General features: G+C 33.9%; 1 protein-coding gene across 2 annotated transcripts in view; it reads left to right on the top strand.

Annotated features, from left to right (window-relative positions):
- LOC150093441 (uncharacterized) overlaps positions 1-18,074 on the top strand; it is a 49,398-nt gene extending 31,324 nt beyond the window's left edge. For both annotated transcript variants that reach the window (XM_090414054.1, XM_090414055.1), the window contains exon 2: positions 12,921-18,074. In XM_090414054.1, coding sequence (XP_090270180.1) covers positions 14,683-15,684 — 1,002 coding nt within the window. In that variant the 5' untranslated portion in view covers positions 12,921-14,682 and the 3' untranslated portion in view covers positions 15,685-18,074. The remainder of the gene's footprint in view (positions 1-12,920) is intronic.
- The last annotated feature ends 1,052 nt before the right edge of the window (positions 18,075-19,126 follow it).

A 19,126-nucleotide genomic window follows, 5' to 3' on the forward strand; every position in this document is an offset into this window, starting at 1 on the left:
TATATTAACCTGTTCCGCTTAATATTGTATCGCAACTTGTTTTTTTAAAAATATGAAAATAATATCTTTTTCATTTTAAAATTTGAGTAAAGATTATTATACTGAATTTATTATTCAACAGTAACCGTTTTCCCATTCTAGTGATTTAATAATTAACAATAGCCCTTCACCAACACTCTAAAAGTCAGTTTTAATCGAGTACGCATTTAGCATTAAGCAAATCACTTTCGAATAAATATTGAGAAAAACCATCATATCACGTAGTTTAGACGTTGCGCACTGCACGGTTGGCATATGCTAAGAGTAACGCAATTATTTTCTTCTAACAGATAGCAAATTAAAACGAAACTCACTAGAATGTCATCATTTGAAGGAACTCTTTCAGGAAAGCCTGTTGAGAAAGGTGAAAGGCAGACACATCACGGGCCGTAGCCATTCTCCAGTTATGAGCAGAGTGCCTGCATATAATCTGATTGATAATGAAGTCCTTATTTGTATATTACGATAAAAAAAAAAAAAAAAAAAAACTGAAAATCATTTTTTTTTTAAATAATATCTTGTTTTGATAAAAAAAAATCCAGTTCTCAGAGTACAAAAGATCAGACATTTTTATTTGAAATACAAAATTATTCTTAGTACTATATACTAATATCGGAAAATAGCCTTACCATATTCTGAATTCTGAATATAAACCATTATGCCGATTATTTTCGCATTAAACAAGAACTGGATTGGTCTTTATAAATTGGTCTTTATAAATTGCACTACTATATTCATTTCTAGGGAGATTTTCTGGGGTGGGAGAATGAAGTGTTCACTTTAAACCATTGCGTAAAACCTTCATTTCGTATAAAGAAGTCTGCACGGTTAGCCTAGTGGCTTTGCACTTCGCAACCATATGCCTAGGGAAGGTGTGTCGTAGGTTCGAATCCCGTCAACGACGTGAGGAGCTTAGGGATCTTTCTCAGCCATAGTTAAGTTTGCCAGTCTTCGGCGTGGACAGCAGAGTTTATGTGGGATTTTTCCTCCTGCAAACTGACTCCCTGAATGCACATGGAGTTCAGTCATGAATACGTTCCAGCCTGTCTATGCCTGTCCTGAGCCTGGTTAAAATGGGGGGGGGGAGATGGTGAACTACTCTGTAAAAATCTCACCAGGAATACTTTGTGGGTAATGCCTACAAAGTCACCGACGGTCAGAAACCTTTATAAAAGGAGAAATCTGTCCGTCAGTCATCAAAGAATGCGTGTAGTTGATTATACCAATCTGAGAGCAATGATTGGTGGCAGAGGGTAAGTAGAAAATGCAGGTTGGTAATAGAAAAGCTAGGATGACACCATCTGCATCAAGATATTTGTTAAATAATTTATTTTCTTATTATGCTGCTCTTGTATTAATCATTCGATCTGACTTTAGAAAATTTTTGTCATACCTTTTAGGTTCTGGACGATTTCAGCAATTCTTATTTTTCTGGATATAGTTATGTCTGTGTTTTCATACAGTAATCCCTCGATTAGTGCGTCATTTTTTTTTGATACTCAAATTTAAATAGTGCTCCTGTACACATCACAAAAATAAATGTTACAGATTTTAATAATTTTATATCTATACATTTTTATGGCTAACTATTTTAAAAAATCACTCACCAGACAAATAGTTTAGTTACCGATTTAAAACATTTACAAAGTAATTTTTATTGGTAACTACACTAATTCCATGTACACTATGTCGTTTGCTATAGTACGCCCACAGATTGGAAAACCTTCGATGGTAATCAATCTGTCTTCTGGAATGAGTTGTTTATTATTGCCCATTGGAAAATTAACTTCTCCTTAAGGATCATTGTAGTTTTTAAAGTGGTTACTATTTTGCTTGTATAACTGTTGGGAAATTTTATCTGTAAAGCACGTGATTTCGCGTGTTGGCAACCAACTACATCCTTCTAACTGTACTATTAAAGTTGCTTGTCCTGTAGGCATTTCAAACCACAATCAGTTGTGGTTTGAATTCTTTGCTCAATGGGAAAAGAATAGTGATCCTTCTCCCATTGAGCAACCTTCACAAAGCTCCTCATCTACTTGTAATTCTAAATGGAGCATCCTCATGGTGTATAGAAATCATATCTCTGGATAGATCCAAGCATTTGAACACTTGTTATTCGTATACTAACATTTGTTTCTGTTCCACTTCAAACTGTCGTCTCTCCAGCTTTTCGTAGTTGAGAGCAACATGAAAAACAGCACGCAGTTTGGGAATATAATTGCAATACTACACGTTGCCTGCTGATAATGAACGCAGATTAGCTTTAAAGATAAAATTCTTTATTATGAAAGTTAATAAATCTCATAAGAGGTACTCCAGACCAGCATCAGTCTCGAAGACCTGTTTTTGAGAGAAATTTGTATTTTATTGCATTAAACAAACTACGAGTCAACAAAAGCAGGGTCTTCTCCATATAAGATCGCCCCTCGAGGCAATCAATTAAATATCGCCCGTGATGGATTATAAGAGAGAAATATAAGAATATCTTCAATTGCTATTTTGTTTATGTTACAAGAGAAACATTAATGCTGAACATAATATAATAATATTTAACTAAATATTTGGATAGACTAAAAGTTTATGAAATTCACATCACACCATACTTTATGACAGCGTTTCACAAACTATTGAAAAATATTGCTGTGCCATTGCAATATTATGCTTTTTGTTGCTATTATTTATTTTGTCATTTCTCTCTCTGAATCTTCCTTATCCTTTCTCACTTATTCTACTGCGTACTATGATTATTCATCTTCCGTATTTACTAGTCGAATGCCTATGAATACTGGAAATTTATTTGTCAGACTGCACCACCAATATCTTTTTTAATTGGCATAAGACTAAGTAAAACTTCCGGTAGATTTCCCTCTCTCTCACGAGCGAAGTTTCTTTTATCAATGTTTAGTTTAACAGTCGTGGTTCGTAAGTAACTGTACTGTGCTTTTATTGCCTTAAATTATTTCCCGCTCACAAATCCGATTTATTTAAGAAGAGTGCAGTTGTAAAATAAAAGACTGGACAGCACTTTTAACAAATTTACTTAAAATTTATACATGAATTAAACAATAGGGAGATTGCTTTCTCTATCCATTTAAAAAAAAAATCTTTAGCATAAGATTACAACCCTTTTACTTCAATACTAAATAATCTCTTTAACTCAAAAACTTATTTACTCTCTGCTTACAGTTTCCACTTATTAAACTCCTATTTTACTCGCAAAGAGGTTAGCTAACTCTCTGTTAAGTTATTTTTACAATTTTTTTTATCTTCCAACATGCCAATCGATTCTATTAATGACTTGTTACTGCTATTAACCAAATTCTTAAAAGTTTCTAAAACATACTACAAGAGGATTATACAAAAGTACGGAACTTGCAAAGGCTCTGTATCGCACATTCAGTCAGAAGTCTTGCACAAATAGTTCTAAGGCGATTCTTTCATCTCATATCTTGGGCTTCCTCAGGAATATCTGGCTCCATCAATATCTCATTGGGAAAATAGCGGGCTGCTACCTGCGGTATTCATACAGCTCATCTAAAAGGTTGTAATCCCATGGCGAAAAAAATACTTCCGAGCAAAGCTGCCTCGGGTAATTTACATCGCCTTTTCTTCTTTGCTTTGGATTGCCGAAAATGCCTGGATGACTGCCGTCTCCAATAGCTCGAACTACTACTGCCTCCAAGAAACTGAAACTGCTGCCAACTCTCAACGCGGATCCCTCTCTTTGGCATCTATAAGACTTTCCTTCTCCGGCAACATCTGGAAGTCCTCTCTCTGACCTGGAAGCTCCTCTTTTTGGCGACAACTGGAACCAGGAACCCCCTTATGCTCGTCTCAGTCTCCTTTTATTCTGAGATCTCGGAACTTTGCACTAAGCGTATTTAACCCCGAAAAATTTGGCATATTCTTTTAAGTTTAACCCACTCTTTGTTCTTCGTGCAATCTTTTGATCTTATTTTGCCGGGCGCGGACACTTGTCTAAAACTTGCGGTTCTCTTTGATACTTTGCTTGTCCTTTCGGGCTGTGGAAACTTCTCCAAACCTAGCGGTACTCTTAGATACTTTAAAGGTGTTAGCGCAGAGCTCAAACACAAAATTAGTAAACAACATTCCTGTGCTCTTACACATAATTATGTACAATCAAAGTTCCGATGGCAAAGCATGGCCCCTGTTTTTGACGTCAAAACAGTAAATACATTCACTTCCCAGGTTAACTACATTAATATTTTGCAAAATATACATAGAAAAAGACAAGGCTATTTATAGTTCTCATGGGACTTCAGCTATGTAAAAAAATCGATGTAATGTGCTTTGGAATTTTTTAAGCTTGATCGAGTTTTTACACTATGTTACTCGGAAAGTGAATAAGTGTTCTGTTAAAAATTATCAAAATTAACATGAGTTATATATGGTTTTAAATGCTGCGACAAGTTCAAACGTTTGAAAATGAAGCACTCCTCAATTTGGTTGTGGATTGTGCTATTAACCTCTCTACCGGCTAGGACACTATAGACGTCCAACTAAATCTGGATATGTTTCAGCCCACCTGTTTAAAGAACCTGGATAAGAAGTGCAATTTGACTGTCATGTCCATTAGAAGGTGTGATAAACCCTCACGCTGAAGAGAACGGTTAATCGGATTATCTCCCGTTAGTAGCTGCGTCTCAGTTGCCTATAACAAGAAACGGACTTTCTTGTTCCATGCTGGTTAACTGGATTCTAGTTATACATGATAGACTAAAAATAGAGAAATTATTTATATCTTTGTTTTCTCTTTTTATTGTACAATACAATTTTAATTTCTGGGCAAAATAAAGGTCTTGCATAATTTCTTCACTTAAATATTGCCTTACCTTGGAGAACCAATTTCATTTTTTATTTTTTTGCGCTAATTTTTTTCTAATTGCTTACTAGACAAAAGATTTTTCTTTCTTCTCGAAGAATTTAATTCACGATAATTATTTGAAATATTCTTTTAAAAAAAGATAAGAAAACCGGCTGCCGACGTTCCAGATTATATTATTTTTATTTTTTGTACAAAACCATCGAAATCGAATAATACTTCACAGATTTCCTTTAGGACACGCTTGAGCAACTTTGCTTTATAGAGAATAACATGAAATTCTTTAATCATATTACTAAATTTTTTTCTTCATGTTGTATAGTAATCTGTACTTTTACTTTCTTGGTTTCCTTCTATAATTGGTCATTACAAAATGAAATTAACAGTTATGATTTAAATTTATATTTTCTGCATAATTCAAATATTTTATTCTCCAATTTTTAAAGTAAGCGATACATTTGCTTATTTTTATCATTCAAAATATGTGTATCAAATGTCAAATTTCATTTCCATATTTTTACAATAGAATCGAACTTTATTTCGTCTCAGATAGTTTAACCCCCCCCCCTCGTTGCATTACTATCTCACACCCGAAAACTGTTATGAAACATAGGTACAGTTTTTATTTAATTCGTTATTTTTCTCTAGTAGTTGTTCCACATAACTTTAATTTTTCGATACTGAAACTATGTGGTGATTATTATAAATTAGCAAATTATAAATCAGACAATATACATATTTCCTGATTATTATAAATCAGGAAATTATGTGATATTCGGATATAGGTGAAATTAATGTTTAAAATCACTGTCATCCTTCAAATGCAATATTAGAATAAAGAAAGTGGAAAACCCGAAGTTTCGAAATACATTTCGAAAGCCCGCTCTCGAAATGTATTGGTCTACAGACTGGATTCTGAACACGCCAATGTTTCGTGATGTTATGACTGAAAAACAATTCAGTCTCATCATGAAGTATTTGCATTTTCAGAATAATGAGGAATACGATCAGGCAACACATCCTAGCCCAGTCCTCAACAAAATTTATGAATTTCTGATGAAAATCCGTCAAAAATGTAGATCACTCTACATTCCTCAGAGAGACTTGAGTATCGATGCAAGCTTTATGCCATTCAATGGTGGACTGAAATGTAAGCAGTATATTCCCAAAAAGAAAGCGAAGTATGGAGTAAAATTTTTTTATGCTTTGCGAATCGGAAAGTGGATATATTTGGGATTTCAAACCTTATACGGGAAAGCAAACTGTAATCGAGCACGATAAATATTCGGATCTCCCCTTGTCGATGCATGCAGTAATGCAGTTACTAGACCCTTTACTGGGGAAAAGTTACTGCATTACAATGAATAATTACTATATATGTGTCCTGAACTCGCTGATTTGCTTTTACAGCATCGTACAGATAGTTATGGTACTGTAAATGCAAAAAGGCGAGATATGCCTCCAGATCTGGCTTCAGGAAAGCTATCGAAGGGGGAAATCCGAACTTATCAGCGAGGGAAAGTCTTTGCACTACGTTGGAAAGCCAAAAAAAGATGTTTTTCTGCTATCTTCCCTGCACAATCCATCAATGGAATCCGTGAAGAAGCATGGTTTGAAGAAAGAAAAACCCATTGCTGTGTGTGCATACAATGACACTATGGGTTGAGTCGACAGGTGCGATCAGCAGCTATCATTCTACTCTGTATTGAGGAAACAGCATAAAAAAATTACAAAAAAGTGTGTGGACATGTTATTTGAATTTTGAAGTGTCTGGATTTTGTTATTTGGAACAGCTTCCTCCTGTACAAGAAAAAATGTTTGTCTACCATAACATATCTAGAATACAGAATAGAAATTGCGAAAGCATTGCTGCATGCACATGCACCTTCTTCAGCAAGCAGAAAAACAGGAAATCCTGTCAGAAATCTGAGGTTGAACGCTGCTAACTCCAACCATTATCCCGAAAATCTACCACCAACGGCTAATAAAAAAAACCCTGCATGCAAATATTATGTATGTAATAAAAAAAGATATCAGAAAGGAAACAAAAATCTGGTGCCCTGAATGTAAAACTGCTTTGTGTGTTTATTCTTGCTTCAAGGTGTTCCACGTTGTTCAAGAATTTTAAATTCTGAACAGTATGAAATAAAAAATGTTTGTTTTCAAAGCAATCAAAACAGTCCTTTTCAGGACTACAAATATTGATAGAGGGATACCCGAATGCACTGTTTCTTTTTCATCTTGAAGGCTAATTTTTAAGTCTTTTTATGACACAGAGAAACTGGAAAGAGTTCCAGGTAAAAAAACAAAAAAAATAATGAAATAAAATCTATCCTATATATATATATATATATATATATATATAAAATGATAAGCCTTTTTATGTCATGTTTATCGAAACGTTTTGAAACTCAGGGGCTACCCTGAGTGTCGAGTCTTCAAAATTCGAGTCATCAGCATTTAGGGGCGGAACCCCCCTTTCGAGTTATCACAATTGAAGGAGAACCGGTCTACCATACCGGAACATAGGGGGTTGGGCATAGCCCCCTAGTTAATAAATGAAATATATAAATAATAACGGGAACATTTTCACCTTGCCAACACTCAACATTGATGTGATATGGGTTCCAAATTTCTTGTTTCGGAGATATATATATATATATATATATATATTACAAAGTTTTGTAATAAAAATTTCTTCTACAATGAGTTTGGCAGAATCAACAATATTATTACTACCTTATTTCTGTTTCTCGTGTGGGAGAAAAACGGTAAAATGTCACTCTTATAATTATATGAGATGTTATAATTGCAAAAATAGTAAGAAAAAAGTCATTTGCACTTTCTCTTCAAAACACAAAGAAAGAACATTGTAAATTCAGCCAGTGGAAAAGAAAATACTACATATTTTTCATCTGTTATCTGATTTTTTTTCTTGTGGTACAAAGAAGAAATCACTGCATATAACATGAAGTCTGCAGGAGGGAAAAATTTTGGAAATTGGTTACATTATAACGAATAGAGAAATCATGTCAGAAAAATTATTCACGTAAGATTGTAATCTCAGCAGACATAACATTTTTTTCTACATTAGATATCTAAAGTAACTGAACTTTTGCTACTATTTTACACTAAAATGAATGGGTATGTTCCCCAAGTGATTTACGTTTGTAACGGCTGTCTTGCGAACGATTTATGAAATAAATTATCTGAAATATCCGCAGATTGATTAGGTCTATACCCCCCCCCCCCAAAAAGGAAGATTATGAAACGCATATGCACCTTTTCTTTGAAAATAATTCAAATCCTCTTTTTTCAAGATAATTGTATGGTTTAATTTCTAATTTTTGATAATAAAAGTGAAACTGATCATTATAAATTAAGCAATTATTTTGGCATAAATAACGTATAAGCATGTAAACGAAATATCAGTATTTCTGTTAGGATATAGGAAATCAACAATCGAAAAGGAAACAAGACATTCTTGACATATTCTGCACTACAGCCTGAGGCACTTCAGTGCGACTTTAGTGTTCTCTCCTTTTTTCTCAATAGCACTGAGAGTAATAAGCCTTCAACTTTTCCTCCAGCTAAGAGGATATTACCAAGTATTTAGAAGACGTAGATTATTTCAGAAATAGCTTTCAGCAGCAGAAGTAATATTTAGATTTTTTTAAAGAAAACAAACACAAATAATACTACTGAACTTTCTTTTGTGTGGTATGCATATAAACAATTTTGCATGGTGAAAATATAGCATTGTTTCTAAAATTTCACATAATTTCAGCGGACAGTGGAACAGCTGGTTTTAGATTGCAAATAAATAGAACAGAATTAGAAGATTGCTGTATATCTTTTGTCAAAATGGTAAAATGAAGTCATTGATTTTGAATGCTGTCTAGAAAAGCTTTCAAACCTGTATAGAAATTTAGAGGTGTTATGTAATTCTGTTCCAGGAGAGAATAAGGAGGGGGGAGAGCTTTGTGTCCCTTCCCCCTGTCTTTACGTCTATTGTGTTGCTTAGAATTTCATTTACTGTCCTAAGTTATTTGACCTTTCTTGCCTCTAAAATGATTTATTGTGTCTCTTCCCAAAAAATGAAACGAATTTCACATATGCGAAAAAAATGAATCCTGAAATGACCACTGATCAGCCTTTGCAATGAATCTGTTCAGTGATAGTAAATTTCGTGTATTTTATTCCACAAATCAGTGCACCGGAAGAGTTACACTGATTGTTCTTTCACTTTACGTATAATAGTTGAATAATTTTTTTTCGAATTTTTAAATGTTTGCTTTGAAAATATTATGTCGAATATCTATATTTTTAAATAATATTTATTGAAATAAATATGTCCTTTTGCTTTCGTTTCTAGCGAAATAGTATTATATGGATCATCACATTTTTTCAAATTTAGAAACGATTTTTTGTTATTCATAAAGACAAAATAAAAAAAAAATGTTAAAATGCTAAACTGCATTACTCGGTTTCCGATTGTGTCTTTTTGGTATCAAAAATTTATATCCAATGATATTTTAGCAGTGATTCTTCGCTTTCGTCATTTATTTATTTATTTGTATTATGCATATTACGATAATATCCAGTGCATAACCTCGTAGATATGTTGAAAATATAAGTTCCAGGAGAGAATAAGGGGGGGGAGCATTAGAAAATCTTCAAAATGAGCAAAAATGTTGAATCATTCCGTATATGATATTTTTCACATTATATTTTCAACATATCTACGAGGATGTGCACTAGATATTATCGTAATATGCATAATACAAATAAATAAATAAATGACGAAGGCGAAGAATCACTGCTAAAATATCATTAACATAACTATACATAACATTTATATGTTAACATAAATTAACATATTTTTTTACTCACAACATGAATTAAGAATTAAAAATGTATGCACAAATATTTAAGTTCTTAAAATATTTCATGCAACTAAATGAAGACAATTAGTTTTACATTATCATTAAAAACTTTTGTATAATTATATACAAAAATAATACCGAAGTACAATTTGAATTTAATAAGTATTAATCAAATGACAATGACAGAAAGTAACTCGAATATATTTGATCGGACAACAACGGGAAACAGTTTGTCCGTTGTCGTTTGTTTAGCCGCGAGCAGCAGTTACTGTTAAGAAAGTAATGGCGTTAGATTATTGTCTTCAAATGTGAGATTTTATTTATGAAATTGTCATATTTATATGTACTCCGTGTCAGAATATAGAAACCGGAACATGAATAAGTGGTTAACGAGCACGGTCCTAAAAAAGATCGAGGGGAGAAATAAGTGTAAGAGGGGGGAAACAATTCTTCTCTGCCAGAAGCCACCACTTCGAATCCTAACCAACCGGCGGAGGACATCATTGTACAAGAATGCAGCAGAAATCCCCGTACAGCACAACGTAAATAAAATCTCAGTTATTTATCATATGGTTTCACGTTTATTGGGGAAGAAACCGCACCTGTTCCCCAGTGTGTGATTTGTTATGAAACGCTAGCAAAACATTCGATGAAGCCTTCCCTTCTTAAACGTCATTTTGAAACCAAGCATGAATTTAAAACACAAACCTTAGGAATATTTCCAGAGAAAACTGTCCGATTTGTCAGCAAGGAAAAAACAAATATCCTCATTTTCAGGATTTAACACGAAGGCTCTTATGAGGCATCTTAAGAAGTCAGTTTAAGAATAGTTAAGGCAGAAAATCCTCACAAGTGAGTGTCATTAATATTGCCAGCAGCTACAGATATGGTTAGAATAATTTTTTGGGAAAAGGCAGCAAAACAATTTGAAATGATTCCATTATCCATGACACTGTATAATGAAGAATTTCAGATTTGTCTTCAAATGTTAACAAGTAGTTAATAGAAAAAAGTTCAGTCTACTAAATATTTTCCCATACAATTGGATGAAACTACTTACATTACCAGCATGGTCTATCTTCTTACATATATAAGATTTATAGATGGAAAAACAGTGAAGGAAGTGTTCTTGTTTTGTGATCCACTGCCTGCTTGAACAACCTCAAATGAAATATTTTCAAAATTAGACCAATTTATGAAAGTGAAAAAGAATGGAATATATGTGTTGGTGTTTGTTCTGATGGAGCACGTGCAATGGTTGGGAAACACAGTGGCATTGTTTCAAAATTAAAGAACTAGCTCCAAAATCAAAATTTGTGCATTGTAGCATTCATCGCGAGGCTTTAGCCGCAAAAAATATGCCTGTTGCTCTGAAGACGGTGTTTAATGAAAGTATGAGAATTGTTAACTTCATTAAGTCCAGAGCTATGAATTCACGACTATTTTCCATTTTGTGCAATGAAATGGGGTGGTGAACATGATTTTCTTTTACTCCATACCGAAATTAGGTGGCTGTCGAGGGGAAATCTATTGAGCATACCTGTTTGAACTTCGTTCAGAAGTGCAGATTTTTTCCTCTGACAAATCCTCAGACTTAGACGAATTATTTCACTGATGAACTGTGGCTTCCCCGGTTGACATACCAGGCAGATTTATTTTGCCACCTCAACCAGCTGAACACAAGCTTTCAGGATGCTCGTACTTCCTTATTCTTGGTAAAGGAAAAAAACTTGGCTTCATCGTTAAAGAAATCGATACTGGAAACACGTGTTCCTTTCCATTGTTGGATGCTTTCTTGACAGAGAATGAAATTCTTATTAAACTGGCAGTGAATATAAAAAAGCATCTTATTAGTCTAATCACGGATTTCAACGAATACTTCCCTGGAAACCTGGCTTCAGAATTTTGGATTAGAAAGCCGTTTTCCATTGATGACACCTTACCAGAAGCGTTAACTCCTTCTGCGAAAGAAGAAATAATCGAGCTCTCCTGTGACGGAAGTCTCAGGAAAACGATCAAGAAGATGGATTTAACAGACTTCTAGTTGGCAAGAAGAAATGAATATCCATTGATCTTAGAAAGAGCTGTAAAATTTCTGTTGGTGTTTGCAACTACTTACCATTGTGAATGTGGGTTTTCTTCTCTCATTTATATCAAAAACAAGTACTGGAATAAGTTGAATTTTTAACCCAATTTAATACTCAAATTAAGTCAATTGAAACCAGACATTAAGAAGCTGTGTTCAGCTAAACAAGCACAACCTTCAGACTGAAACAAGAATGTGAGTTCTATAAATAAAAATGTTACATTTATAGTTTGTACTGATAGTAAGTTTATTTGAGAACTGGAGCACCATTATAAGGAATATTTGTTTGTGAAAATTTGTTTATGTATTCACTCATTATTATTTTAATTCTTAAAAATTGCTCATTTTACAGAGCAATCTATTGAATAGATTCAAAGAATAATTATTTCTCTAATAAATATCTGAATAAAATACAAAATAACCTAAATGAATCACTAGTATTATTGAGAAATGCTTATTATGCCCCTCGGACCAACAAATCCTGCTTTTCCAAAATAAATTTGCTTACTGGTACATCTAATATCCTGAATTAAATATAGTGGTATGCCAATGGAAAAGATTGAGAACCCCTGCCTTAGATGGTGAAGAGAAGGAGATCCAATGAAACAAGAAAACGTAATAACTGACATTCAACCAACTGAATAAAGTTAGATTTCTTAAGAAATTCACTTGCAGATTGAAAAGCCATCTTTAAATGTTGACCGTTATTTTGCAGTTTCCATGTGTACAAAAAATACGCTCATATCAAAGGTCATCCTTAGTGTTCCTGAGGACATACTCAACTTCTGATTATAAACCGACCCCATGACTCTCTGCTTAAATTGTTATTTTTTCATGATGCCTTTGACAAGTAACACAGGTTTTCTTACTCCATTTTAAAGAGCGATAATCTGTTATTGTCCATTGAAAGTTTTACGTTATTTTTTGTCCACTATTCATTAAAATAGTAAATTTCTAGATTAAAATACATATATTAATTGCTATTAAATATTAGATAATATATCGAGAATATTTTATTTATAGAGTTTTAATTTCGCATTAATTACCTCGTTTTTCTTTACAGATTATTAATAGGTTTACTGGCATGGGATATTTTGTCTGCTAATGCATTAAATCCAAGATGATAACCAGCAATTTATGAAGATTATTACGTTGTTGGAAACATTTCATGCTGAATTTGCGAAATAAAAATCAAATAAGTCCGAGGTGGTTGCACTTCTAGTGGCATAACGGAAAATCATCAAAATGCGAATGGAATCGATGACCCAAAATCAAAAACCAATTAGTAATTCTCCTTTTGCAACAGTCAAGATGGCTCAATCACATTTCATATTAAAATATCTTAACTTCGAAGAAAATAGTGAAAAGAATTTCGCAAGTGATGATGTAAGAAGCACTTTGTATATCAGAGTCGCCTAAACCGACATCAGAAAACTCGCAATAAATAGTCGAATAATAAATAAACTTTATGTATGCCAAAGGTATTCCACAAAGCCTTTAAGCGATCAGTTCAACTTAAAACGCATGACACAATTCATAGCAACCGAACAATAACAGACTCCAGTAGTAAAGATTCATGCCAAAAATATGAAAAAAACTTTCATAGCCATGACAGCCTAAACAAGCAGCAGAAAATGCACCTGAAAAAAGAAGAAAAACATTCCTTCTGTACGGCAAGTCAGAAGAATTGCCTTGATTCAGCAAATCTTCGATACCATTTGAAAATGCACTCAGTTGAGAAGCAATTTCCATGTGAAAATTACAGCAAGACCTTTTACTCATTTACACACTGATGGGCACAAGGCTACACTGAACTGCAATCGACATATGCTGACATGTGAAATATGTCTTCTTCCAACAGGCGGTTTTCCAGTTTATATTATTTGAAGATACACAAACTTGTGGTTCATGCATCAGAACATCAATTGCGAAAAATGCATGAAGACGTATTGCTTACATCCGGGTCGATAAGTGGCTCATACTGGGAAAAGTTTTCCCTTTTCCAAATGCAAAAAGGAGTTTTCCTATTTTAACTCTTTTCAGCTTCATTTGAGAAATTGTGAACACTCCAAACACTTCCCGATTAAATTACCAGGCACAGAAAAATCAAACACAGCCGACTGCAAATCAGTCTGCAAAGTTCCTAGTGGAGAAAGGCGTGTTTCCTGTGAAACGAGAGAAATCATTTTTCTCAATGGCTCTCTTAAAAGTTCAGTAGCATTTTCAATCCAAATATTCTACAAGACATTTGCTTTCTCTCAGAAAAATGCAACATTTGTAGTGTGCACTTAAAGGAGAAACCCTTCACCTGTGATATATCTGAAACAGCATTTTATGAAAACAAAGCTTTTTTTTTTCAGATCAGTGAGGTTCACAGAAAAGAGAAGCCATATGAGTGAAATTTGTAGGAAATCATAAGACTAGCCATATCCTTAAAAAGCATCTCTGATTACACTGAAGGAGAACATTTTAAATGTGAAGCTGCTCTAGGTTTTCAATACTGTGGTCTCTTAAAGAGCACCATGATATTCATGCATTCACTGAAGAAAAGTTTTTCGTGTAAGTTATGTGGTAAACAATATTCTCAATCATAAAAACCACAATGGGATAACTTAAGAGGATAATTCTTTTACATTCAAAATCTGTTGCAAGACGTTCTTCGATCTGTCTCAAGTGAGTGGTCACGAAAGAGTACACACCAAAGAGATATCTTTTTCTTGCGAAATTTGCAACAAGAAGTTTTCAAACAGTTCGGATTCTCTTTGAAAAGACATCTAAGAGTTCATACAGGTGAGAAACCTTTTCTATGCGAAATTTGCAACAAGATGTTTTCAGAGAATCCGAGTCTGGAAAAACATCGAAGAATTCATTCTGGTAAGAAACGTTTTCTCTGCGAAACTTGCAACAAGAGGTTTCCACGGAGTTCCCATCTGAAAATACATATAAGAATTCACACTGGTGAGAAACCTTTTCTGTGCAAAATTTGCAACAAGACGTTTTCGAACAGTTCAGATCTGAAAGGACATCTAGGAGTTCATACATGTGAGAAACCTTTGCTCTGCGAAATTTGCAACAAGAAATTTTCAAAAAGTTCGGATCTGAGAGGACATCTAAGAGTTCATACAGGTGAGAAACATTTTCTCTGCGAAATTTGCAACAAGAAATTTTCAAAAAGTTCGGATCTGAGAGGACATCTAAGAGTTCATACAGGTGAGAAACCTTTTCTCTGCGAAATTTGCAACAAGAAATTTTCAAAAAGTTCGGATCTGAGAGGACATCTAAGAGTTCATACAGGTGAGAAACCTTTTCTCTGCGAAATTTGCAACAAGAAATTTTCAAAAAGTTCGGATCAGAGAGGACATCTAAGAGTTCATACTGGTGAGAAACCTTTTCTCTGCAAAATTTGCAACAGGAGGTTTTCCTACAGTTCGAATCTGAACACACATCTAAGAGTTCATACTGGTGAGAAACCTTTTCTATGCGAAATTTGCAGCAAGAAATTTTCAAACAGTTCGGATCTGAAAGTTCATCTAAGAATTCATACTGGTGAGAAATCTTTTCTATGCGAAATTTGCAACAAGAAGTTTTCCTGCAGTTCGAATCTGAACAGTCATCTAAGAGTTCATACTGGTCAGAAACCATTTCTATGCGAAATTTGCAACAAGAAATTTTCACACAGTTCGAATTTGAAAAGTCATCTAAGAGTTCACACTGGTGAGAAACCTTTTCATTGCATAATATGCAACAAGAAATTTTCAAGCAGTTCGCATCTGAAAAGTCATCTAAGAGTTCATACTGGTGAGAAACATTTTCTATGCGAAATTTGAACAAGAAGTATTGAGGCAGTTCGAGTCTTGAAAAACATCGAAGAATTCATACTTATGGGAAAGCTTTTCGATGCGAAATTTGCAACATGACGATTTCAGACAGTTTAAATCTGAAAATACATGAAGCTGTTAGACCACAGAATCCTCTTCCATGCAATATTTTCAACAAACTGTTTCAATCAATCAAGTCTGAAAAGACATCTAAGAACACATACTGATGAGAAAACTCTCACTTGTCTCATGTTCAGCTTTATGTTTTCCACTCTAAGTTCTTCCCCTGAAAATCACTGGAAATGGCACCCTGTGACTAAAGAAAAGCTTTTTTCGGGTAAAATATGTTGGAAACAATTTTCTGAATAAGTCTCGTCTTAAAAATCACACCAAACGGAATAGCACAGATTACTCCTTTACATGCAAAATCTGTCACAAGAAATTTTTCAACTAGTGTCCTTAAAAGACAAAGTGTTCACACAAGAGAAACTTTTTCCGTGTGAAATTTTCATCATGAGTTACTGAAATACAGAGCTAAAAGGCTTCACTTTGGCGATGTAAAATTGTTTAAATTAAGGGGATGTTAAATCCTACATTATTTCAAAGCCGAATAAGAAACTCAAAGATAGAAATCTAAGAGTTTCTGGTCGAATATAAGAAACTATAAAAATTTTGTCGAATCCTAGCTTAGCTAAACACATGGTTTAATACTAGGACAACACGTAGCAAAGCTGGGTTAAGTTCTGGTCACTATTCTTGGTATTTCTCCTAATGTAAAAACACATATCCTAGGAGATGTATGATGTTTCACATTATGGGGGGAAGGTCACTACCCAGACCGGTTTCGACGTTTGCTGACGTCTCATCAGTGAGTAGGTTACCTAGATATTACCAAGGTTGTAGTGAGCAGAACTTATATACTTTGCTAAATGAGATGCCAAAGAAGGTGCACCAATCCGCTACTGAAATAAAGAGCCAAAAGGCTTCACTACAGCGATGTAAAATTATTTAAATTAAAGGGATATTTGTTAAGAGTTACCGTAGTATTGAACCTTGTGTTCAGCTTATGCAAAAATTCTCTGAAATTTTTATAGTTTGCTATATTCGGTATAAAACTCTTAGATTTCTATCTTTGAGTTTCTTATTCGGCTTTGAAATAATGTGTCATTTAATATCCCCTTAATTTAAAGAATTTCATCAAGAGGTTTTCACGGAGTTCGCATTTGAAAACACATCTAAGAGTGTATACTGATGAGAAACATTGCACTTATCCAACGTGCGGGAAAACATTCTCGCGAAAGGAACATGTGGTGACCCACTTAAGAATTCAACACAGCTAATGAGTGGTGGGTGGAAGTGTGTCCTTGTCATATATGTACAATTATATTTGCATTTCTTCAAGGCGCCCTTTTAAGCACAACATAAAAGTAATCCTTGTGAATGGGATTATTATTTTTTTTTTCGAAAATAAAAATACATTAGTGAGAAGCACTGCTTTTCCAAGTGTCACCTGAGTTTTAAAAATATCATCCTTAATGGATTAAGGAAAAGTTATTGCAAATTTATCAAAACAGTGTGAACGAAATGGATTTGAATATCAAAAAGATTGAACTCGTGTAAACTGTTTAGTGCTATGCAGTATCGGGAATTTGCTACCACCAAGCAGGTCTTTTCCAAAGTCATTTCAAGGGTTCACTATTTTTTTGCTTCTAATTTAGAAATAAAATCCTCTTGAAGGAATGGATGCACTGGTTTCCCTAACTGATTACCTGCGATTTTCTTTTTTTTTTTATTGTATTCGGTCGGGTCTTTGCATATTGTTTAAATTAAATAGATTCACACTTTACAATGATAAAAGAAGAAAAATCTGTTTTAGAGAAGTGTTTGAAGAGCTTCGTGTTTCTCGTATACGAGGCACTAGACCGATGAAAATTATTTCGGATCACTCTGATTATTATCTTCTGTGAGAACATCTAGTAACAATAAAATGTTTTCACCCACCCAACCTTTTTAATGTGTAGCCACATACCCCTTCGTTCTTTGAAGTTCATGTTTCAAGACCGTCAGAGTAAATAAGAACAAGAAAGTAATGAAAGTGGGAAGACAGCAGTAGCTGGTATATGGTAATGTGCAAATTCACTGCATGCGTTTTGGATTTTTTCATCCTAAATTTCAAAGAAGTCTTTTTCAGTGACTTTTTGGAGATAAAAAAATTTTAGTTGATATGTTTTACTGTATTCATTATTGGTTTTTTTATTTTTGTTTACACTACCATTTCATACGTTCCACGTTTTTTCGTTTAGTGTGAAATGAGAATTGCTTTCATTTACTTTACAGAAAAGTCGTGTAACAGAAATTGCTTAGCAATTACAAATTGCAATTTCGGCTAAGCAGCTTCACTTTCTGAAATTTAATAAAATGCAGTTCTTTTTGTAATGTTGTGAGAATATTTTAATAACCTAATTTCTTTTAACAAATACTCATTTTAATGTATAAGCTTTTTAAAAATTATTATAAAGAGGCTTCGGATATGACTGTGTGTCCGGGGATATAACTGAAATTCTATTCTAAAAAAAGCAAGTTAGATCGAGTAATCACACAAACACAGAGTCGTTTTTCTACTTCAAAATAAGACTTCCACTTCTCTCCTCCACTTTTTGCTCATGAAAATATTACTTTAAACTTCCTTGAAGAAACTTCACGTTAATGTGAACTGATGAGAGTATTCTGTTCTATTGATGACAGCGATTTACCTAATTTCTAATCCCATTTATATCCTTCATGATGCTGTTTCTATCCCTGCAAATTTTTCTTCCCAGTATGTTGTAGTTTCATTTGAGACTACACCATACCCACAAGATTTCGTACCTGACCGACCTATTTACAGAAGTGCAGGAGAACCATTCGTAGAAGTGTTGGCCATTATTATACTTTACATCAGCCAAAGGTATCTGATGAGATTCAAGACAACGTTTTAAAAAATTCATATTGTTTTCTATTTTGGAATCATTCAGTCGACTGTAAATGCCAAGTGTATTTCGGGTCAATTGTTAAAATTTCAGCCATTATTTCATTTATTAATATATATTACAATCATTACATTATAAAATAATAAAACTGGTATTATGGGAAGGAAATGAAAATGCCACTGTCATACTGGCCGCAAAGACAAACACAAACTACTAAAGTTAAAACTCCAACTGCACTGCACGGGTATGTTAAAGCTCTACTTCAATCGAAACCGAATGACCATATCAGCATATCACATACTGGACTGCATTCACTCAAACACTACCCAGACCGGTTTTGACCTTTATTGAGGTCTCATCAGTGAGTAGGTAGATCCAGATTGTTATATCATCTACTGTAGTAATTGTTATAAACATAACAGTCACTACTTAAAAGCCACTAGCAGATTAAACACCTCCGAATCAAAAAATTAGAATAATCA

Source organism: Typopeltis vanoorti, chromosome 24 (genome assembly GCF_054136105.1).
Source record: "Typopeltis vanoorti isolate ZY-2024b chromosome 24, IOZ_Tvanoo_1.0, whole genome shotgun sequence".
Classification (NCBI taxonomy): domain Eukaryota; kingdom Metazoa; phylum Arthropoda; class Arachnida; order Uropygi; family Thelyphonidae; genus Typopeltis; species Typopeltis vanoorti.